This window comes from Ornithorhynchus anatinus, chromosome X1 (assembly GCF_004115215.2).
Source record: "Ornithorhynchus anatinus isolate Pmale09 chromosome X1, mOrnAna1.pri.v4, whole genome shotgun sequence".
NCBI classification, from domain to species: Eukaryota; Metazoa; Chordata; class Mammalia; order Monotremata; family Ornithorhynchidae; genus Ornithorhynchus; species Ornithorhynchus anatinus.
Window position 1 is genome coordinate 113,013,088 of NC_041749.1, and position 22,982 is coordinate 113,036,069.

The 22,982-nt window shown below is 48.2% G+C and overlaps 1 protein-coding gene across 1 annotated transcript; it reads left to right on the top strand.

Annotated features, from left to right (window-relative positions):
* The first annotated feature begins 7,184 nt into the window (after nt 1-7,184).
* TEX45 (testis expressed 45) lies at nt 7,185-18,759 on the top strand. Its single transcript, XM_029051621.2, has 9 exons — nt 7,185-7,395; nt 9,747-10,293; nt 11,034-11,137; nt 13,596-13,696; nt 14,979-15,085; nt 15,234-15,346; nt 16,761-16,959; nt 17,721-17,806; nt 18,511-18,759. The coding sequence occupies exons 2-9, from the start codon at nt 9,753-9,755 to the stop codon at nt 18,709-18,711; spliced, it is 1,452 nt and encodes a 483-aa protein (XP_028907454.1). The 5' UTR covers nt 7,185-7,395; nt 9,747-9,752; the 3' UTR covers nt 18,712-18,759.
* The last annotated feature ends 4,223 nt before the right edge of the window (nt 18,760-22,982 follow it).

Sequence of the window (22,982 nt, forward strand, 5' to 3'; positions counted from 1 at the left end):
TGACAGATATATACATAAGTGCAGTTCTTTCCCCTCTACATATCTGCTCCACTCCCATTGCAATCTAGCCTGGGTGTTTGGCTCCTTTTAAGCCAACCTCCTCCCTCTCTCCTGCTCGAAACTCCCTCCCACTTCACATTTGGCAAACCATCACTCTTACCATCTTCAAACCCTCCTAAGAAATCACATCTTCTCCAGGAGGCCTTCCCTGATTAATCTCTCACCTCACCCCAACTACCATTTTACCACTTGCCTTCAACTATGCCCTTCAAGATTCACACCACCCACCCCCAGAGCACTTGTGTACAGCTCTTTAAACCCCGTTGTTTCCCCACCTGTAACTTATTTTAGCATCTGTCTCCCCCACTAGGTTTTAAGGTCCTTGAGGGCAAGGATCCTGTTTACTAACTCTGTTGTACTCTCAAAGAGCTTAATATAATGCTCTGTCCAGAAGTGTTCAGTAAATACTGTTGATTGAATTCAGGAATCCAACCTGGAGCTACAGCCAGCTGCTAATGTTTGACTCTTACTGGGGATAGTAGCTGGTTAAGAATGAATCAATATTTATTGAGGGCCTACTGAGTGCACAGCACTATATTAAGCACTTTTAAGAGAGTAAAATTTAATCAGACCTGAACCCTGCCCTCAACGAATGAAGCAGGAGACAGGCACTGAAGTGCCTTACAGGAAGGAGGTAAAGGAAAAAGGGAATGTGGATAATAATGATGGTATTTGTTGATCTAAATTTGGCCTTACATAATGAGGTGTGTAAGATATATATATAACTTCATGAAGTTATGAGTGTTTAGAGGTTAGCTGGTGCAGAAATATGGGAGAGATAGTGGGAGGACATAAATAAGGGAGATTTGAAATGAAATAGGGAAGGCTTCTTGGAGGATATGTGAGCCAGTTGTTGGGCAGGAATTGTCTCTATTTGTTGCTGAATTGTACTTTCCAAGCACTTGGTACAGTTCTCTGCACACAGTAGGCGCTCCATAAATACAATTGAATGAATGATTTCAGAAGAGCTATGAAAGTGGGGAGGGCCGTGATCTGACGAATTTGACGATGGAGGGAGCTCCAGACAAGGAGGAGGATGTACTGCTAGTAGTAATAGTAGTATTTATTGATCACCCACTTGGTCTAGTGCACGGTGCTGGGCATTTGGGAAGAACCAAATAAAGAAGTGACATATATCTTGCTCGTGACCAAGGTGTCAACTGCAGGAGAGATGAAAATGAAGTACAGTGAAAAGGTTGCTTGAGAGGAACAGGGAGTGCAAAGTGGGGTGTAGTGTGAGAAGAACATGGGTGAGCAGAAAGAGAGCAAATTGAGTATCTTAAACTCATGGAACAGGAATTTCTGTTTGATGCAGAGAGTAACGGGTAACCATTTGAGGTTTCTGAGGAGACCTGTACAGAATGACATTTTAGGAAAATAATCCAGGCCACAGAGTGATGTGGATGGAACAGAGGTAAGATCGGAGGCAGAAAGAGCTTTGACTCTGCTTGTCTAAGACCAAAGCAAAATCTCCTGTCTGCCTTCGAAACCTTTAAGCCAATCCCTTTGAAGAACTCACAGTACAACTATCAGTCCTTTAGACTGTAAGCTCATTGCGGACAGGGAATGGGTCTACCAACTCTGTTGTACTCTTCCAAGTGCTTAGTAAAGTGCTCTGCACACAGTAAGCGCTCAATAAATACCAATGATGATGATGATGATAATCAGTGAGGAGGCTGATCCAATAGTCCAGTTTGATAGGACAAGTACCTGGACCAATATAGAGGTCTTTTGGGTAGAGAAGAAGCAGGGCGGGTGAAACCTGTACATGTTGTGGAGGAAGAACCATTCATTCATTCAATCATTTATTGAGCACTTACTGTGTGCAGAGCAGCGTACTAAGCACTTGGGAGAATACAATACAACAATAAACAGACACATTCCCTGCCCACAAGGAGCTTACAGTCTGGGGGGGGTTGGGTATGCAGAGGGGGAGACAGACTATAAATAAATGTTACAGATATGTACATGTGTAATTTAATGATGGTATTTGTTAAGGGCTGACACATAGTAAGCACTTAAACACCATCATCATCATCATTATTATTATTATTACATAAGTGCTGTGGGGCTGGAAGGGGGAAGAACAAAGGAAGAAAGTCAGGATGATGCAGAAAGGAGTGGGAGAAGAGGGAAGAGGGGACTTAGTCAGGGAAGGCCTCCTGGAGGAGATGTGCCTTTAATAAGGCTTTGAAGTGGGGGAGAGTCATTGTCTGTTGGATTTGAGGAGGGAGGGCCTTCCAGGCCAGAGGCAGGATGTGGGCGAGAGGTCGGAGGCGAGATAGACGAGATCGAGGTACAGTGAGAAGGTTAGCATTAGAGGAACCAAGTGTGCGGGTTGGGTTGTAGCAGGAAAGCAGCAAGGTGAAGTAGGAGGGGGCAAGGTGATTAAGTGCTTTAAAGGAGTTTTTGTTTGATGAGGAGGTGGATGGGCAACCACTGGAGTTTTCAGAAGAGTGGGTTGACATGTCCTGAACATTTTTGATCCGGGCAGCAGATTGAAGTAAGGACTGGAATAGGAAGAGACAGGAGGCTGGGAGGTCAGCAAGGAGGATGATGCAATAATCCAGGGAAGATAGGATGAGCGATTGGATTAACGTAGTAGCAGTTTGGATGGAGAGGAAAAGGCGGATTTTAGCGATGTTGAAAATGTGAGCCTGTCGTTTAGACCATGAGTCCATTATTGGGCAGGAATTGTCTCTATCTGTTGCCAAATTGTACATTCCAAGCGCTTAGTACAGTGTTCTGCACATAGTAAGCGCTCAATAAATACCATTGAATGAATGCACTTAGTAAGCGCTGAATAAATACTATTGAATGAATATGAGACTGATGGGATTTAGTGATGGATTGAATATGTGGGTTGAATGACGAGAGGAATCAAGGATTATGCCAAGAGTGGGGCTAACCATAGAAGCAGTGTGGCCCAGTGGAAAGAGCACAGGCATGGGAGTTCAGGGGACCTGGGTACTAATCACAACTCTGCCACTTGTCTGCTGGATGACCTTGGACAAGTCACTTAACTTCTCTATGCTTCAGTTTCCTCATCTGCAAAATGGGGATTCAATACCTGATCTCCTCCCTAATTAGAGTGTGAGCCCCATGTAGGACAGGGACTGTGTCTGACCTGATGTTTTTGTATCTACCCCAGTGCTTAGTACAGTGCTTGGCACATAGTAAGCACTTAACAAATACCACAACTATGATTATAATTTTTAGGATAATGCCAAAGTTGCAGTCCTCCGAGATGGGGCGGGGGGAGGAGGTGAAGTGGAAGCAGCCAGAGCATGCAACCTGTTGGAAGAGTTTGGACAGAAATAAGAAGAGGGAGATGGGACGATAGCTGGAAGCTACCATGAGGCTACCGTGAGGTCCAGAGAAGGGTTTTGGGTTTGTTTGTTTTTCGGGTTTTTTTCAGGATAGGGGTGGGCTTGTTTGAAGGGAATAGAAATCAATATACGTGATCCCTGTCCTCAAGGTTACAAAGGAGCAGTGGAAATCTTGGACTCTTACATAGAGTGCTTAAGCGCTCAAGTGGTGAAGTACTGAAGTGGCAGTTGGGAGATTTAGAGAGGGGAGATTGCAGATTAATCAAGGAAGGATTCTAGAGAGTGTCTTAAATTGATCCAGAGCACCCACCATCTCAAGATCAAACACCATCTCGTGACTGTCCGAGCCAGCAGAGCAGTACTCGGAAGCGCAGGCAGGACACCGCAGACACTCCAGGCCAGGAATACAGAAGGTGTCCCTCGCCCCCCTGCCAATCAAATAAAGTATGGAGGAGGCAGCGTGGGAGGGACGGAGATTGGACAAGCAGAAGCCTAGAGAAGCAGCGTGGCTCAGTGGCAAGAGCCCGGGCTTGGGAGTCAGAAGTCATGGGTTCAAATCCCAGCTCTGCCACGTCAGCTGTGTGACTGTGGGCAAGTCACTTCTCTGTGCCTTAGTTCCCTCATCTGTAAAATGGGGATTAAGATTGTGAGCCTCATGTGGGGCAATCTGATGACCCCAGAGCTTAGAACAGTGCTCTGCACATAGTAAGAGCTTAACAAATACCAACATTATTATTATTATTATTATTAATGACCCTGAAGGACAGGTGATAAATACCTGCCACCTCCGACGTTCTGGGTAGCGGAACGAGATTCTCAGCAGCCAGCTGCGTGTCACCTCTGCCCAGAGCGTGGGATGTCCACTCGCTCTGCACCAAGTGAGGAGCAGTGGAATGGGTGAGTGTCCCACTTGAACACTCGTGGGGCTGAAAGCTAGGCCGCTTCGCTGTGTGCGTGTAACGTGTAAGTGGATTCCTCCCGAGAGAGAAGTGTTCGTGGGTGGGAGCTAGATACTTTGCCATGTGAGAAAAACATGTAAGTGGATTCCTCCTGAGTGGAAAGTGTTCATGGGTGGGGGCTAGATGCTTCTCCATGTGCGAGCAACGCATAAACTGTATTCCTCCTAAGAGGGACGTTCAATTCGTCACGTGTAAATAACTAAAAAAAGCATATGCCTCCCATTAGAGAAGTTCAGTCCGCCTCATAGATTAAATTTTGCCTCTCACCAATGCTCAAATCCATCCCCGTGCGACAGGTGATGGAGGAAATGTGGTTTCAGAAGAGCTTTGAAGATGGGGAGAGGGAGCGCGTGGTCTTTAGGTTGTGGTCCCAGGTCAGATTTTGCCCACTGCAATGGATGGCTTATGGAGATCTCTCTAGTGGGAACATTTTAAAACCTCCCTTCGCATTGTTATGTAGAGTCCACTGCTGCTCTCCCCCAGGCCTGAACTCATTCATGCAGTCGTATTTATTGAGTGCTTACTGTGTGCAAAGCACTATACTAAGCGCTTGGGCGAGTACAATATAACAACAAAAAGACACATTCCCTGCTCACAATGAGCTCACAAATTGGCCAAGGCCAGGCAAGAAGTCAGGGTTAATAGCCGTTTGCAGCTCATGGGCAGCACCACACTTCAGCGAGGAGACGTTCCCAAGAAAGGTGGGGTTTGAGGAGTGCGACTTTCTGGGGTGACCCAAAATCCTGTTTTATACCAGACAGCCTGGTTTTCGCCGGCCTATCCCCTGCCTGGTACAAATATGACACCTGAAAGTCTTCAATCAATCAGTGGTATTTACTGATGGTATAGAGAAGCAGCATGACATCGTGGATAACAATAATAATAATAATGTTGGTATTTGTTAAGCGCTTACTATGTGCCGAGCCCTGTTCTAAGCGCTGGGGTAGACATAGGGGAATCAGGTTGTCCCACGTGGGGCTCACAGTCTTAATCCCCATTTTACAGATGAGGGAACTGAGGCACAGAGAAGTTAAGTGACTTGCCCACAGTCACACAGCCGACAAGTGGCAGAGCTGGGATTCGAACTCATGAGCCCTGACTCCAAAGCCCATGCTCTTTCCACTGAGCCACGCTGCTTCTCAAGATAGAGTACAGGCCTGGGAGTCAGGTCATGGGTTCTAATCCCAACTCCGCCACTTGTCTGTTGTGTGACTTTGGGCAAGTCACTTCACTTCTCTGGGCCTCAGTTACCTCATTTATAAAATGGGGACTGAGACAGCCCCATGTGGGACAGGGATTGTGTCCAACCTGATTAGCTAGTATCCACCCCAGCGCTTAGTACAGTGTTTGGCACATAGTAAGTGCTTAAATACAATTATTATTATTATTAATTGAGTACTTGTAATGTTCAGAGCACTATACTAAGCACTTCAGCCTCAGCCTCCCTCTGCTCTGGGTCCTGTTGTCAAGGTCTGCAGTTCTGAAGCAGTCAGTCAATCGTATTTATTGAACGCTTCTGTGTGCAGAGCACTGTACTAAGCACTTGGGAGAGTACAATAGAACAATATAACAGAAACATTCCCTGTCCACAAAGAGCTTACAGCCTGGGAGGTGGGGGACAGACATTAATGTAAATAAGTAAATTACAGATATGTGCATAAGTGCCGAGGGGCTTAGGAGCAGGGGATGAATCAAGGGAGCAAGTCAGTGCCACGCCGAAGGGAGTGGGAGAAGAGGAAAGTAGAGTCCAATGGTCAGGGGAATCTGGTTGGGAAACCCAAAGGCTTTGGAGCGAGTGGGGATGGTGGGGAGGGGGAATCACCGGCCCTCCCCCCCGCCCGCCCCTTGCGAGAAAAACACCCTAGATTTGAATAAACTCAGTGCAGGAAGGGAATGCCACTGTTTATTATTGTATTGTACTTTCCCAAGCTCTTAGTACAGTGGTCTGCACACAGTGCTTAATAAGTACGATTGAATGAATGAATGTACTTCAACAAAACAGCGCTTATGATGTCATCGTCTTATACTGCGTGTCCAGCATAATGGATGAAATGTCAAACGTCAGTGGCCAATATTCCCGCTCTACACCTTCCCCAGAGAAGAGTGCAAAGAAGCAGAGCTGACTTGCTACTGCTTCCTCCACACATCATCCGCCATCTGAGCCATCTCCCTGTTGTAGCAAAACACTTCAGCACTTGGCTTGAAGAAGCCGCCTCCACCTTTCCGTGAATCCTCCACCGGTGCTAATGCTGAAGAGCTAACGCTGGTGAAAAGAAATAATCAGAGTAGCTGTCTTATTGCACTCTTCCAAGCACTTACTCTGCACAGACTTAAGAGTTCAAAAACTGCCCTTGACTAATTCATCCCAGAAGTGGGAGTGACATCCCTACAGGACAAGAAAACTCTGAATTCTGGCCTCAGATTGGGTCAGGGGGATTGGCCATGCAGATCTTGGAATCAAAGACTTCATCTCCACCACAAAAGTCAATTCCCAGCCCCCATTCTGCCCAGGAAGTTGTTAGTTGAGGGAGGTCATATCCCCAGGGAAGGAACAGAGACAATTGGGGTAAAGCTTGGCCTCCAATGATCAAGAACCGATCTCCCTGGCATTTCCTCTTTCCCTTTTCATTCATTCAATCATATTGATTGAGTGTTCACTGTGCAAAGCACTGTACTAAATGCTTAGCATTTTCCCTCCAGATCATGTCCAAGTTAGAATGTTTTCAACCTTCTGCTTGGCTTGCTGGAAGGCTGAGACTATTGAAAATCTGCATTCCGAAGCATCACAATGGTCCTGGGGAGTTTCTGTTCCGGTTCCCTCAAATTCCTAAGTGTTGTATGAAAGGAGGAGGTGAGTCACAAAGGTAGAGGGGAGAGAGGGTGGCCTCAGAACTCAAGAGTCCCTGAGAGACCAGAGTTGACCCCAGGAATGCAAAAAGTAGGTGGCAGCCCAGGCACTAAAGGCAAGTGGGAGAGCCAGAGAAGCAAGGACTAACTTTTGCTGTGGATGTGACTCCCCTGCTAGTTCTCAGCTCTGTGATCTAAAGGTATGGCTATGGAATTCCCGAAGTACCCCTACTTAATACCACTATTTTATTAGCCTCTGGAGTATCAATGACTTGAGCCCCTCACAGCTCTTATCAAAGGAAACTGTAAAAAAAAAATACTTCAAGCCCTAACAATTATTATTCTCCTTGGACTGTATTTCAGTTTAACAGGAGCTATAGAGTGTCATGAAACCTCATTTGCCATTTCACATGGTGTTTATGGAGTTAGGTTCTCCGTGGCCACGGAATTTCACGGCCTGCGTGTAATCATTGGAATTACATTCTTATCCATTTGCCTTCTCTGTCAATCTTTATTTCCCTGTACATCCAACTATCACTTCAGTCATTCACTCATATTTGTTAAGTGCTTACTCTATGCAGAGCACTGTACTAAGTGCTTGGGAAAGTACAACAAAAGACAGTGACTTTCCCTGCCCATAACGAGCTCACAGTCTAGAGGGGGGAGACAGACATCAATACAAATAAATAAAATTACAGATATATCCATAAGTGCTGTGGGGCTGGGAGGTGGGGGAAGGGCAAAGGGAGCAAATCAGGGTGACGCAGAAGGGAGTGGGAGATGATGAAATGTGGGGCTTAGTCTGGGAAGGCCTCTTGGAGGAGATGGGCCTTCAATAAGGCTTTGAAGGAGGGGGGAGTAATTGTCGGATTTGAGGAGGGAGGGCATTCCAGGCCAGAGGCAGGACGTGGGCCAGGGGTCTGCAGTGAGACAGGCGAGATGGAGGCACAGTAAGAAGGTTAGCACCAGAGGAGCGAAGTGAGCGGGCTGGGTTGTAGAGCGAGGGAAGTGAGGTGAGGTAGGAGGGGGCAAGGTGATGGACTGCTTTAAAGCTAATGGTGAAGAGTTTTTGTTTGATAGGTGGATAAGCAACCACTGGAGATTTTTGAGGAGGGGGGTGACATGTCCTGAATGTTTTTATAGAAAGATGATCTGGGCAGCAGAGTGAAATATGGACTAGCGTGGGGAAAGACAGGAGGTCGCGAGTTCAGCAAGAAGGCTGATGCAGTAATCCAGTCAGGATAAGATGAGTGATTGTATTAACGTGGTAGCATTTTGGATGGAGGGGAAAGGGTGGATTTTAGCGATGTTGAGAAGGCGGGACCGACAGGATTTGGTGATGGATTTAATATGTGGATTGATTGAGAGAGAGGATCACTTGGGTGAAAGCGCCATCTAAAGGTATGGCTACCGTTTTCCCCCAAAACACTACAAGCCCCAGAAATTCTTGGGACAGGTATGAAAATGCTTGTGGTATTCGTTAAGCACTTAGTATATGCTAAGCACTGGGGTAGAACAATATAAGCAGACCAGACACAGTCCCCATCCCTTATGGGGCTCACAGTGTAAAGGGGAGGGGGAACGGATATTTAACCCCCATTTCACAGATGTGGAAACTGAGGCCCAGAGAAGTTAAGTGTCTTGCCCAAAGTCACACTGAAGGCAAGTGGAAGAGTGGGAATTAGGAATTTACAAGAACACGGGCCTGGGAGTCCGAAAGCCATGGGTTCTAATTCCGGCTCTACCACTTGTCTGCTGTGTGACTTTGGGCAAGTCACTTAATTTCTCTGTGCCTCAGTTGCCTCATCTGTAAAATGGAGATTAATTGTGAGTCCCATGTAGGACATGAACTGTGTCCAACCTAATTTCCTTCTATCTACCCCAGTTCTTAGTATAGTTCCTGGCACAAGTAAGTGCTTAACAAATACCATTAAAAAAAAACACAACAAACCCCAGAACAATAAAAAAGCACTTATCCGCAAATCCAGCTTTCCAGTCTCTTCTTCCTCTTATCTGTAAATTGTCTCGTACCAACCTCAGAGCTTAGAACAGTGTTTGGCACATAGTAAGCACTTAGCAAATGCCATTATCATTATTAGTAGTAGTAGTAGAAGTATTGTTACTTTGTGTTTGTCTCCTCTGCTCCGCGAAGGCGGGGATTTGGCCTACTATGGCTATTGTACTCTCCCAAGCGCTCAGTACAGCGCTCTGCCCACAGCAGACATTCAAACACTCCCGATTGAAACTGACTGCCCAGAGAAAGGGTTCAATAAATGCTGTTGGTGATGGAATGAAAAGTTAATGAATCAGTTGTCTGCCGTGTGACTGAGCCTCAGTTTACCTCATCTGGGAATTGAGACCATGACCCCCACGTGGGATAGTGACTGGGTCCAGCTCAGTTTGCTTGAATGCACCCCAGCCCTTAGTACGGAGCCTGGCACATAAGTAAGTGCTTAATGAATGCCATGATTATCATTATTATTATTATTAATTAGGATCATCCTTTTGAACCCAACCCTTGTCTCACCACCTTCCGCCTCTCTGATTACAGAATAGCATGGCCGTGGAAACCCGTAGGCTGATCCCACCTCGCCTTCCTTACATCGATTTCCTCAAGGCCTCTCATATCCGTCTGGGGGCCGAATCCCAGACGCTAAAGGGAAAAACTACTTTTCAGGAGCACTACCCTCCAAGATGTGGCAATCACAAGGCCATACCCATCCGACCTGTGTGCAAACACATTTTCCATCAGGACCCCAAGATTGTCACGGAGATGATTACAGAAACGTTCCGGTCCTACCCCCGCTGGCCGCCCCAAAAGCGCAGAAAAGGAAAGGCAATGAACCAGCAAGAGACAAACTTCCAGATGCACGTGGACTCCAAAATCACCCATTTCACCACCTCCACCACCATGCAAAACAGCTACCGGGTTCCTAGACGCCAATATTCTGGGGTCAAGAAAGACATCGATCTGTTCGGCAAAGACGGTATCCCCAACGGGGACAGAGACAAAATCGAAATGCCGCTCACTCAGCATCGTCTTTTCTACCAGCCTCATGTGTTGGATCCTGTGGCCCGAGCCCCATCTAAACACTTGGGTGAGGGGGTGGGGGCTTCTTTAAGCCAGGTGGAGCTCACGAAGCTCCAGTGTTTGCCATTTGGATTTAGATTGGCAGAGTCCGGTGGGTGGGTGGGTGATGGGCCGGAGAGGTTGAGAAGCTGGAGGCAGGGCTGCTCTTGAAGGAGTAAACCTGGCTCCTTCTTAGGATGAAAGGTTGACTGTAGCTCACTTCAATTTCCTCTCCTTGCTTAGCCTGGCAAGCATTTCCCCTGCATCTCAGTGTGTGTGTGGCGGGGCCGTGATAATGATTCCCACTTTCCCATCATAACTGCCATCCTGACCTCCAGCCCCTATTCACCCTCACCCCACCGCCTCCCCATTTTCTTCCCCATCTTCCTCACTTTTCCACACCCATCCTTCTCAACCTGGAAAACAGCTCCACATTTTTGTCTTTCTGGCTCTCGGGCCCCAGGGATTTGGAAAGAGAACAGAGATGAGGCCTACTCAGCCACCCCTGCTGAGTAGGCAATAAGGAAGGCCTGTGGCCAGCATTGAGCAGGAGACCAAATAATTTTGAGGGGAATGGGGGGGCAATTGGGGAAGGGAGGCAGGTGTGTGTGTGTGTGTGTGTGTGTGTGTGTGTGTGTGTGTGTTGGGGGGATGTGTGTATTCAGATGCACAAATTCAGATGCACACGTGTAGGTGTGTGTCCATGTGGCCTCTGCCTTTCCGTATACGCTCTCTCACTCTCTATTTATCCTGTCGTGTTTGTTTTAGGAGGTGTCTCCCCTATTCAGGAAAATTATTGCCAATCCAGTGAGACCATATACCAGAAAGATTTTCGAGGTGGTTGGGTTCCCCCGGCAATGTTACACCGAGAGGTAAAGCAGAGATCCCAACTGTCCTTGCTTGTCGTCCTGCTTCCGGTGAATCAGAAAGCTGACTCGCCTCGGCATTAATAATACCGATTAATATTAATAGTGGTATTTGTTAAGTGCTTAATATGTACTAAGCACTAGGGTAGATACAAGGTGGACACAGTCCCTGTCCCGCATTGGGCTCATAATCTCAATCCCCATTTTTTTACAGACAAGGGAAATGAGGCACAAGGAAGTGAAGTGACTTGCCCAAGGGCACACAGAAGATAGGTGGCGGAGCTGGGGTTAGAACCTAGGTCCTTCTGACTCCTGGGCCCAGGCTCTATCCACTAGGCAACGCTGCTTGCCCTGACTCCTGCTATGGTTCTGCCCCCTTACTGTTTGTGTGGTTCTCATCGATCATTGTCAGTGGTATTTATTGAGCATTTACTGTGTGCAGAGCACTGTACTAAGCTCTTGGGAGAGTACAATGCAACAGAGTTAGAAGACACATTCCCTGCCCACAGTGAACTTACTGTTTAGAGGGAGAGACAGACACTACTATAAATTAATAAATATATAGATAATTACATCAATAAATGCCCCAAATTTTACCCCTCCTTCCCATTAGTCCATCCCAGTGCCGTCCTTCCACCCCTTCCTTCCTGTCAGTCTTCTCCTCCCTCCACGCCTTCCTACCTCCAAACCTCAGCGGGCTGAGAGTCAATCATATTTACTGAACGCTTACTGTGTGCAGAGCACTGTACCAAACGCTTGGGAGAATACAACCCTACAGCGTGGCTCAGTGGAAAGAGCATGGGCGTGGAAGTCAGAGGTCATGGGTTCTAATTCTGGCTCCACCACTTGTCAGCTGTGTGACTTTGGGCAACTCACTTAACCTCTCTGTACCTCAGTTCCCTCATCAGTAAAATGAGGATTAAGACTGTGAGCCCCACATAGGACAACCTGGTGACTTTGTATCCCCCCAGTGCTTAGAACAGTGCTTGGCACACAGCGCTTAACAAATGCCACCATCATTATTATTATTATTATAAACAGACCCATTCCCTGCCCACAGGGAGCTAACAGTCCAGAGGGAATGATATGGTAGGCTCAGAACCCAGAGGCCAGGAGGCACCAGGAAATGCTCCAGAAGAGGCCACATGGGAGAGGGAATGTGTCTTTATCGTATCATACTCTCCCAAGCGCTAGGTACAGTTCTCTATGCCCAATAAGCGCTCAATAAATATGATTGAATGAATGAGAGGGGAAAGGGAGACCCACCCATTGCTGTTCTCCAGCTTGGTACCACTAGACAACACTGCCCTCCAGATTCCCCAATTCCCTGGCCGAGCCTTCTCTCTATATGCCGAAGTAAAAAGGCCCTACCTTTAACCAGCTCCCCATTCTGCCAGTACCTTGCAGTGGCCCAAATCCTTTTTTTTAATGGTATTTGTTAAGTGCTTACTATGTGTCAAGCCCTATTCTCAGCACTGGGGAAGGTGCAGGTTAATCAGGCCAGATATAGTCTCTGTCCCACATGGGCCTCACAGTCTAAGTGAGCCCCATGGGGGTCAACTCCTCCCTGGAGCTATGGCAGGTGGTGGGGAGAGAAAGCAGCATGGCCTAGTAGTTAGACCATGGGCCTGGGAGTAAGAAGGACCTGGGTTCTAATGCTGGTTCTGCCACTTATCTGCGTTGTGATCTTGGGTAAATGATAATAATTGTGGTATTTGTTAAACACTTACTATGTGCCGGGCACTGTATTAAACGTTGGGGTGGATGCCAGCAAATCGGGTTGGACACAGTCCCTGTCCCACGTGGGGCTCACAGTTTCAATCCCCATTTTACAGATGAGGTAACTGAGGCCCAGAGAAGTAAAATGACTAGCCCAAGATCACACAGCAGACAAGTGGTGGAGTCAGGATTAGAGCCCATGGCCTTTTTATCCCAGGCCCGTGCTCTATCCACTACGCCATGCTGCTTCACGTCTCTGTGCCTCAGTTTCCTCATCTGTAAAATGTGGTTTAGGATTGTGAGCCTCATGTGGGACATAGACTCTATCCAACCTGATGATCTTGTATCTACCCCAGGGCTTAGTACAGTGCCTGGAACATAGTAAGTGCTTAACAAATACCATTTAAAAAAATGGAGGAAATTGGCCTTGAGATTGTCTGGCTGTTAGGGGGCATGTCAAGATTTATGGAGCTACATCAACCCTTCCCCCTCCTGATTTGGAGAAATGGGAGCTTGGGAATACCAGTTTAATTGCTGGGGAAGGGAAGGGAGGGTCTGAGAAGGGATAAGGAACCAAGAGTGCAGGAAGAGGCCCAGGAGGGGGTTGGGGTGGTGGAGGGTTGGGGGAATTGTGGGGTCGAGGGAGGGCTAGGGAGAGAAGGGGCTAGAGGGAGCTGGGTTAGGCACCTGGTCAGGCTGGGGAGAGAGAGAGAGACCATTCCAATGTGGCTTTGTCTCTCTGCAGTCTCCCTCCTCTCTGGTGTTCGGAGATCCCAGTGACAACTACCGCTTCAAAATGTCAGAACAGAAAACTGCCTTCAAAGTGCAAGCCCTGGCCCATGATCGGTATGACTTATACCTCCTTGCAGAGAAATCTGAACTGGGGTCCTCCAGGCAGGGATTTTCCTTCTTTCCTCTAAGAGCCCCCTCCTTCCTACCCTAAACCCATGCTCAAGGCCACGACTGGGTCAGAGCAATGGTCCAACCAACCCAGTATTCTGTCCAGGAGTGGCAATGGGATACTTTACGATGGTTGCTTCCTAGATACATATCCTAATATTTCGAGATGGAGCAGTGGGCATCCCCTATTTTCCCCTGTACAGCCTATTATGAACCACTTCCTGAATTTAGTCAAAGCCCTTGAACCTACTGAACTGATATTTTTGACCTGCACCACTTCCTGTGGTAACACATCCCTCTCTGTGAAGAGATCAATAATCAGTGGTATTTCCGGTGTACTCACCCTGTGCAGAGCACTGTACTAAGCACTTGGGAAAGTACAACAGAGTTGGTAGACACATTCCCTGCCCACAATGAGCTTACAGTCTGCAGAGGAGCCTACAGTCAACAAGAGGTGTTTCCTTTGGTTTGTTTTGAACCTGCTTCCTTCAAGTTTCAATAGAGTTATGAGATTTGGTGAAAACAAATCTGTTTTCTCTAATCACACCTCTACGATTTTGTCAACAATCCTGCTACATCGTGAAGAGCAGTGCTTGAAACATAGTAGGCGCTTAATAAATACCATCATTATTATCATTATATGTGCCAGTTCTGGGGTGGATACAAACAAATCTGGTCGGACACAGTCCCTGTCTCCCGTGGGGCTCACAATCTCAAACCCCATTCTACAGATGAGGTAACTGAGGCACAGAGAAGCAAATCGAGTTGCCCAAGGTCACACAGCAGACAAGTGGTGGAGCCGAAATTGGTTCCTTGTTCTCTCTGGAGCTCGTCTACCATACTTCCCCCCGCTCACTCGGCTCTATGAAGGTCTTTCTGAAGTTTATGCCCATCTTCCTGGGAAGCAGTGTGGCCTAGTGGAAAGAGCGCGGACCCAGAGGCCTGGGGTTCTAATCCCCACTCTGCCACATGCCCACTGGGTGACCTTGGCCAGGTCACTTAGCTTCTCTCTGCCTCAGTTTCCTCATTCGTAAAATGGGGATTCACTACCTGACTTCCCCCCTACTTTGACTGTGAGCCCCTTGTGAGACAGGGACTCTGTCTGACCTGGTCATCTCGTCCCGATCCCAGTGTTCAGTACAGTGTCTGGCACCTACTGAGTGCTCAACAAATGTCATTATCACAATAATTTCCTGAACCCCTCCAGAGCTCCTCTCGACTCTCGTAGGTACAACAAAAAACAGGCCGCAGCCCAGACCTTGCACGTGAACCTTCAGCCGGGTGACAGCTGCCTTCAATTCCACACCACAACAGCCCGTGACTTCAACATTCCAAGTAGGGGTGCAGCAGGAATTGACCCCACAGCCCATTTGTACTCTCGTTCTGTCCCTGTCTCTCCCTCCCCCTGCTCCCTTGTGTTCCTCTTCACAGGGATAGCTCCTGCCAGAAGTTAACAGTCTGGCTGGGGGATTTGTATCCTCAGGAAAGCTGGCGGCCATTGATACCAAAGACAAGCCTCACCCAGTTTTCTCCAAGAGAGCCAAAGAATCGTATTCTCGGGAATTCATCACCACCCACAACCGCATCTATGCTCCGGTCAGGCCCCTCATCTCGACTGAGCGGTGACCCCCATCCCGCCCTGGCCCGAGGCCAGGGTTCTGAAGACCTTGGAGAGAAATCCCCATTAGACAGTGGTAGAAGCGGGTGGGAGAGGGACAGTTTGAGCTGAGACAGAGTGGCCCTTTGCTCCTGGCTCATCACCCTCTGCGGAATCCCAGGTCCCTAATTCTTGGAGGAGGGAAGTCAGGTGCTCAGATTTGTCCCCTAACCTGTCTCCTCTCTTTCCCTTCCTTCTTCTGGGTGCCACCTCCACCCACTGCACTCTGGACCTGAGCCTGGGTTTTGACAAGGCAATGCCAAGGGATGATGGCCCTCACTGAGCGAGGATTAAAAGCTTGGAGAAACCCCAGGACACAGCTGCACCCCTGCAGCAGCAACTCATTTTTAAAGGAGAAGCAGTGTGAGCCTAGTGGAAAGAGCATGGTCCTGAGCATCAGCGGACCTGGGTTCTAATCCCGGGTCTGCCGCTTGCCTGCTGTGTGACCTTGGGCTAGTCACTTCACTTCTCCATGCCTCAGCTCCCTACCTGCAAAATGGGGATTCAACTATAGAAGCAGCATAGCTTAGCAGAAAGAGGCCAGGCTTGGGAGTCAGAGACCATGGGTTCTAATCCTGGCTCTGCCACTTGTCTGCTGTGTGACCTTGGACAAGTCACTTAACTTCTCTGTGCCTCAGTTCCGTCATCTGTAAAATGAGGATTAAGACTGTGAGCCCCACGTGGGACAACCTGATTACCTTCTATGTACCCCAGTGCTTAGTACAGTGCTCTGCACATAGTAAGCGCTCAATAAATACTATTGAATGAATGAATGAATGAATGAACATAGTAAGCGCTTAACAAATACCACCATTATTATTATTATTATACCTGTTTCTCCCTCCTCTTTAGACTGTGAAACCCATGTGGGACCTGATTAGCTTGCATCTACCCCACTGCTTAGTACAGTGCTTGGCACGTAGAAAGCGTTTTACAAATACCACCATTATTAGTATTATTTTTATATAATATCTGTTAAGCACTTACTCTGTGCCAGGCACTGTACTAAGCACTGGGGAGATACAAGCTAATCTGGTTGGGCATGGTCCATGTCCCACATGGGGCTCACAGTCTTCATCCTCATTTTTCAGAGGAGGTAACTGAGGCACAGAGAGGTGAAGTGACTTGCCCAAGGTCACAAAACAGACAAGTGGCAGAACTGTTACCATTCTTCTTATTTTCCATCTAGTCTCCCCTATGCCCTGCCATCAGAGGCTCCTGATTAGGAGTCAACCATAACGTCTTCTTGCCAGTTGGCCCAAATCCTCTGGGAGAATCAGGGAACACCCCGAGAACCGTGGGCAACCCCCGGGGGCCGCTATCTCTCGTCAATGCCAGTCTTGGTACTGCCAGGTGGATTGCCAGAACTACGCTCCCAGAGAAAGCTTGACGTGGAAGCAGACTCAAAGCCACGTAATCCTTGGGGATATGGAGCTAAAGCCCTATTGCTTCACCACCATGCACAAGACGGACTTCGTGCCGCCCAAGGCTTACCCGGAGAAGGTAGACTACCGACTATGCAAGGCCACCAACATCAAGTTTACCTGGGATGGTGAGCATCTCTCCATTCTACTCATGGAGTCTGTCTCAGCTCTCCCTTCAGTGTGGCATAGTGGCTAGAATATGTGCCCGGGAGTCAGAGGGTCATGGGTTCTGATCCCGGCCCCGCTGCTTGTTGGCTGTGTGGCCTTGGGAATGTCACTTCACTTCTCTGGGCCTCAGTTATCTCATCTGGAAAATAGGGATTAAGACCATGAGCCCCATGTGGGACAGGGACTGTGTCCAACTTGACTTGCTTGTATCCAACCCAGCACTTAGCACGGTGCCTGCCACATAATAATGTTGGTATTTGTTAAGCGCTTACTATGTGCCGAGCACTGTTCTAAGCGCTGGGGTAAACACAGGGAAATCAGGTTGTCCCACGTGGGGCTCACAGTCTTCATCCCCATTTTACAGATGAGGGAACTGAGGCACAGAGAAGTTAAGTGACTCACCCACAGTCACACAGCTGACAAGTGGCAGAGCTGGGATTCGAACTCATGAGCCCTGACTCCAAAGCCCGTGCTCTTTCCACTAAGCGCTGAACAAATACCATTATTATTATTATTATTTTGGGGCAGAGAGCTAGCACCCGGGTCTCTGGATCCCTTGACCACTTGTTACCAGCTGGACACCAGTATGAGAGAACCCACCCACTGTCCCCAGCATCCTCTGGCCCTGCGGACTTGGTAGACTCCCCGGCTTCCCCGGGGTCTCCCTGTCCTCCAGTGCTCACGTTTTGCTTGTTTGCTCTTCTCTCTCAATGGGAGTCAGATGACAAAGGGTACCTGAGCATGTCCCGTCAAGCGATGCTGCCCCACGACCTCCGGAACTCACGACGCGAAGAGATTCAACAGAGGGTAACACTCTGCCCCCATTCCTCCCCCACCACACACTTGGGAGAAACGCCGTCTGGAAACCCAGGGGAAGATGGATCGCTGCTCCGTGTGGCCCATGTGCAGGGTCATGCTTTGTGTGTGAAGGCATGAGTGAGCATGATGCACATGTGTGTTCCTAGAGTGTGTGTGGGAGGGGAGGGGGCGGAGAAATGCCACAGGCACCTAGGACGATGTCATGTCCATGGATCGTCCTCACATTTGGTGTGGCGGGGGAGAGGAGGGAGAAAAAAAAGCAGGGACGAGGGAGAAAAGAAAGGTGGAGAAGAGGATAGGGAAGGTGAAACAGCCAGTAAGAGAATCCCCGCAAGTTTTTGTGGCATTTGGGGTGGGAATAATAATAATTTTGGTATTTGTTCAGCACTCGTTATGGGTCAAGCACTGTTTTAAGCCCTGGGGTAGAGACAAAGTAATGATGGGAAGGAAGGCGGGAGGAAGTGTGCAGGGCCAGTAGCTGCCGTTTTGGGAGACAAGGGCTAGGGTGGATGGAACCTGGGCTAGCAGTCCTCTCCCAGTGCTAGTGTAGCTCTCTGCCCCCAAGAAGCGCTCAATAAATACGATCGCTACAACTGCTACTATTGGTAGCCTTGGTTGGGGGTGGGACCCGGTCAGGTGTGGGGAGGACAGAAGAAGCTTCACTCTCCAGGTGACCTTTTATGTCTCCCCAGACCTCCTACAGCAGTGTGATCCTCCCGTGGCAGGATCAGCAATTCTTCTCCACTGAGTACAAAGATCTCTTCCCCTACAAGTACCTTGGCCCCATGGTCCCGATCAAGGGCAAAATACAGATGAGCCGAGTGCCCCTGGGTACTTTTCAAAGCCATAGGTTCAACGAGAAAGGGAGGTCACCAGCTAGAGCTGCGCAATGAGGAGCCCTCTACGTACCGCACTACTCAGAATAAATTTCCCAACCTGGAGAACACGTGTTAGGCTCGTTTACAGACCACAGGAATGGATGCCCAAGTCCTTGAGGGGAATCCTTCCTCTGAATGGAAGTGTAGTTTCTGTCTCTGTCTCTCTCTCTCACAGGGTAAGGTCCCTTCCCCAATTCTTCATCAACAAATCTATATCGACCCTCCACAGGTTCATAATGAGGGTGGTATTTTTCAGTATAGGCATGGTCCCAAACTTTATGTTTAGCCTGATAAGGAAGGCAAGAAGGACAAACATGCAATCAATAATAATAATTGTGGTATTCATTAAGTGCTCACTCTGGGGTAAGCACTGAGATAGATGCACTATAAACAGAACAGACACAATTTATGTCCCACATGGGTCTCAGAGTCTAAGGAGGAGGAAGAACAGATGAGGAAACTGAGGGCCAGGGAAGGTCAGTGACTTGCCCAACATCATGCAACAGGCAAATGATAGAATCCGAATTAGAATCCAGGACTCCTGACTCCCAGGCCCGTGCCCTTTCCACTAGGCCACACTGCTCACTACTTTGTAATTGTGAATGGAGTCAAAGGAGGAGGGGGTCATAGATTGTGCCGGTGGGTCGGTGAGGAGTAGCATTAATTAGCATTAATTAATTAGCAAGGAGAAGTGGAATGGCCTAGTGGACAGCGCACGGGCCTGGGAGTCAGAAGGTCGTGGGTTCTAATTCCGGCTCTGCCACTTGCCTGCTGTGTAACCTTGGACAAGTCACTTAACTTCTCTGGTCCTCATTTACCTCATCTCTAAAATGGGGCCTTCCCTGTTCATTCACCATGCTGAACCCGCTTTCTGGGTGAACACCAAGGAGAAGCAGCGTGGCCTAGTGGATAGAGCACTGGCCTGGGATTCAGAAGGAACTGAGTTCTAATCCTGGCTCTGCCACTTGTCTGCTGTGTGACCTTAGTCAAGTCACTTCACTCCTCTGGGCCTCAGTTACCTCATCTGGAAAATAAGGATTGAGACTATGAGTACCATGCGGGACATGGACTGGATCCAACCTGATTAGCTTGTATCTACCCCAGTGCTTACAACAGTGCCTGGTACATAGTAAGAGCTAACAAACACCATAAAAACCCCCAAAACAGCAGCTCCCACATCTATTCCCACTGGCTCTCTGACTGGAGCTCTCCCTCCTTGAGGCTCTGAGCTTATCCCAACTTTCTTAACCTCCTCGGTCTTGCCTAATTCTGCCCTGTAACTGTCAGTACTGCAGCTGATTACCACCAGGTGAATGATTGACCTCTCAGGAAAAAGAGCTTTCCTTCTGGTTGGGGTTCTGAGGAATGAGTAGTTTCCCTGTTCTAAAAATCTCTGGGACTTTCACCCTTTTTTTTTCCCTACATGCAGCAAATTGGGCTGCTGGACTGTGCCACCATCCCACAGAGTGGGCAGGGATTGCCTCTATTGCTGAATTTTACTTTCCAAGCGCTTAGTACAGTGTTATGCACACAGTAAGCGCTCAATAAATAAGAATAAATGAATGAATGAATACAGGGCAAATAGTCACCTTACAAGGGTCCAGGCAGCCAAAAGGAGCCAACCCAACTGCCAGAGGGCAGAGCCCTTCCATTCTCCAACTGGCCAGGAGAGGTCAGCAAGAGCCTGAGAAATAAAAATAGCATTTATTTTTCTCTCTCCAGAAAGAAGGGAATCAGCTCAGATCCTAAACTGTCAGTCAATCATGTTTACTCTCCAGGCACAGGGGACTGCTGTGTTTTGTAGGTGCGGTAGAAGTCCGTGGCCTCTGCCTCCAACCAAACCAAAGACCTGTTAGTGGATGTTTCTTACAGCCCTGGGAAGCTCTTTCCCCTTCTGCCACAGCTGGCATGGGGCCAAGAAGCTGCAAACAGGATGCAGATAAGCGAAGCTCCACAGAGAAGACAAATTTTACATGGCAACAAGGGGAAAGGCAGAGGAGGTGGCTTGGAGAGACTTGGTTGCTGGAGGGTCAGTCAATCAATGGTATTTATTGAGCGCTTGCCCGCATGCCCTTGGAAGCGTACAATAAAATGAAGTTGGTAAACACGGTCCCTGCCCTCAAGGAGTTTACAATCTAGTAGGATATTCCCTCTTGGCAATAAATTTGTTATGGGGCAGGGGACATGTCTGCTAATTCTTCTAGACTGTAAACCGGGTGTGGGCAGGGATTGTGTCTCTTTATTGCTGAATTGTACTTTCCAAGTGCTTAGTACAGTGTTCTGCATACAGTAAACACTCAATAAATGCGAATGAATGAATGAATGAATGAATGAATGAATGAATGAATAATTCCGTTGTAGCGTGCTCTGTGAAGAGTAAACGCTCGGTGAATACCATTGATGGATTGACTGATACTAGAAGATACTCTCAGGAGTGTCTTTAGCTTGTGGGGAATTCTGCATCCTGGATCACTGGAGATCAGCACCTTTGTAGCAATACACAGGTAACTTGTGTGTCTTCTTATCCTAGTCTTAATATCTGGGTTTAACTTCATACTGGCTCCTTCCCCTGGCTAGGATTTTCTTGGCAGTGAAAGGCCAGGCTTGGGATAGGAGTCTTCAGGCTCTTGGGCTCTCCAGTAAGTGATTCATTGCTAGGAAATGCTTTTCCTGTTGTTACTCCTTAACTCTAGGATCTGCACAGGGACACAGCATCTGGATTAGGAACAATCTGTGTTGGTTGGAGAAGTCAAAAATGAAAAACAAAAACACATTAAGTTGGAAGGGAGGAGATCTTTTATTGGAGTCATGAGAGATAAATGAGGAAAGCATCCTTGAGCTTTCCAGAACCAAATGGGGCCAAACAAGTCAACTCCCACTTAATTCAGAGATAAGGCATCAGTGAAGGGGAGTGAGAGTAGAGTATATCTCAGTCTGAGTTCTGAGGCCTTCGGCCCTTCCATCAAGGATCAAGCCTACCCAGTCAAACTGAAATTGGCAGTGAGGGGCGAGTTCCCCCGAAGTGGGAGTGTCCTTCCCAAGTATCTTTTCTCAGCGTCTGGGGGAGCCCCAGGCCAGGCTGGGACAGACATGTTGAAGCAGCCCTAAGTGGAGTAGGCCCTTTGGCACCAGAGACATTGCACGGCTCACCTCACCTCGTCTTCAGTCTATTGGCAGCCTTTGAACCGGTCTATCGGGCCTACCTCCTCAGTCTCCTCTCCCTACTCCCAAGCCCCTATGACACCGGGATTCCCAGCAGCCAACGGTCCAGCCCGGAAAACACACCAATGGCGGCAGCAGGACCCCCTCTCCACTTTCAGGGTGTTGGGAAAGTCTGCGGCCATGGCTGCGACTTCTGTGACGGTTGGTCTGAGCCGTGAGGAGTCTGAAATCTGGCTGGCTCTTCTAGTCACGATGCCCTACTGTTCCTGTCATATTTATCGTTGTCCTTGTCTTTGATATTTTTGTTTCATCTTTCCTCACTCATCTGTCACCAGCCTCCTCCCTGCCTTCACTCTCAGGTTGTGAGCTCCCGAGGGATCAAAGACCTGTCTATGCTTCATCCACATACTTCTTTCCCAGTGCTTAGTACAGTGCTTTTACTATTATTCCTCCTCCTCTCCCACCGGCACCTGTACTCGGGCAAGACTCTCGACATCTCCTAGTCACCATTCATTCAATCGTATTTACTGAGCACTTGTTGTGTGCAGAGCACTGTACTAAGCTCTTGGGAGAGTACAATTCAACAATGAACCGGCACATTCCCTGCCCACAACGAGCTTACTGTCTAGAGGAGGGGAGACAGGCATCAATGCAAATAAATAAAATTAGAGATATGTACATATGTGTTGTAGGGCCGGGAGGGGAGAAGAGGAAAGGGAGCAACTCAGGATGACGCCAAAGGGAATGGGAGAGGAGGGAAAGTGAGACGGTCTGGGAAGGCCTCTTGGAGGAGATGTGCCTTCAATAAGGCTTTGAAAGTGGGGAGAGTAATTGTCAGATTTGAGGAAGGAAGGCATTTGAGGCCAGAGGCAGAACATGGGCTAGGGGTCAGCAGCGTGACTGGTGAGATTGGGGCACAGTGAGGTTAGCACTAGAGGAGCAAAGTGTGTGGGCTGGGTTGAGGAAGGAAATAGTGAGGTGAGGTAAGAGGGGGCGAGGTGGTGGAGTGCTTTAAAGCCAATGATAAGGAGTTTTTGTTTGATGAGGCAGTGAATGGGCAAGCACTGGAGTTTTTTGAGGAACAGGGTGACATGTCCTGAACGTTTTTCTAGAAAAATGACTCC

Excerpts from the sequence above, each read along its gene's own strand:
- TEX45 (XM_029051621.2), top strand. The coding sequence starts at position 9,753 with ATGGCCGTGGAAACCCGTAGGCTGATCCCACCTCGCCTTCCTTACATC. Across the intron at positions 13,697-14,978 it reads CAAGCCCTGGCCCATGATCG|GTACAACAAAAAACAGGCCG; the intron begins GTATGACTTATA and ends CGACTCTCGTAG. Across the intron at positions 17,807-18,510 it reads GCGAAGAGATTCAACAGAGG|ACCTCCTACAGCAGTGTGAT; the intron begins GTAACACTCTGC and ends ATGTCTCCCCAG.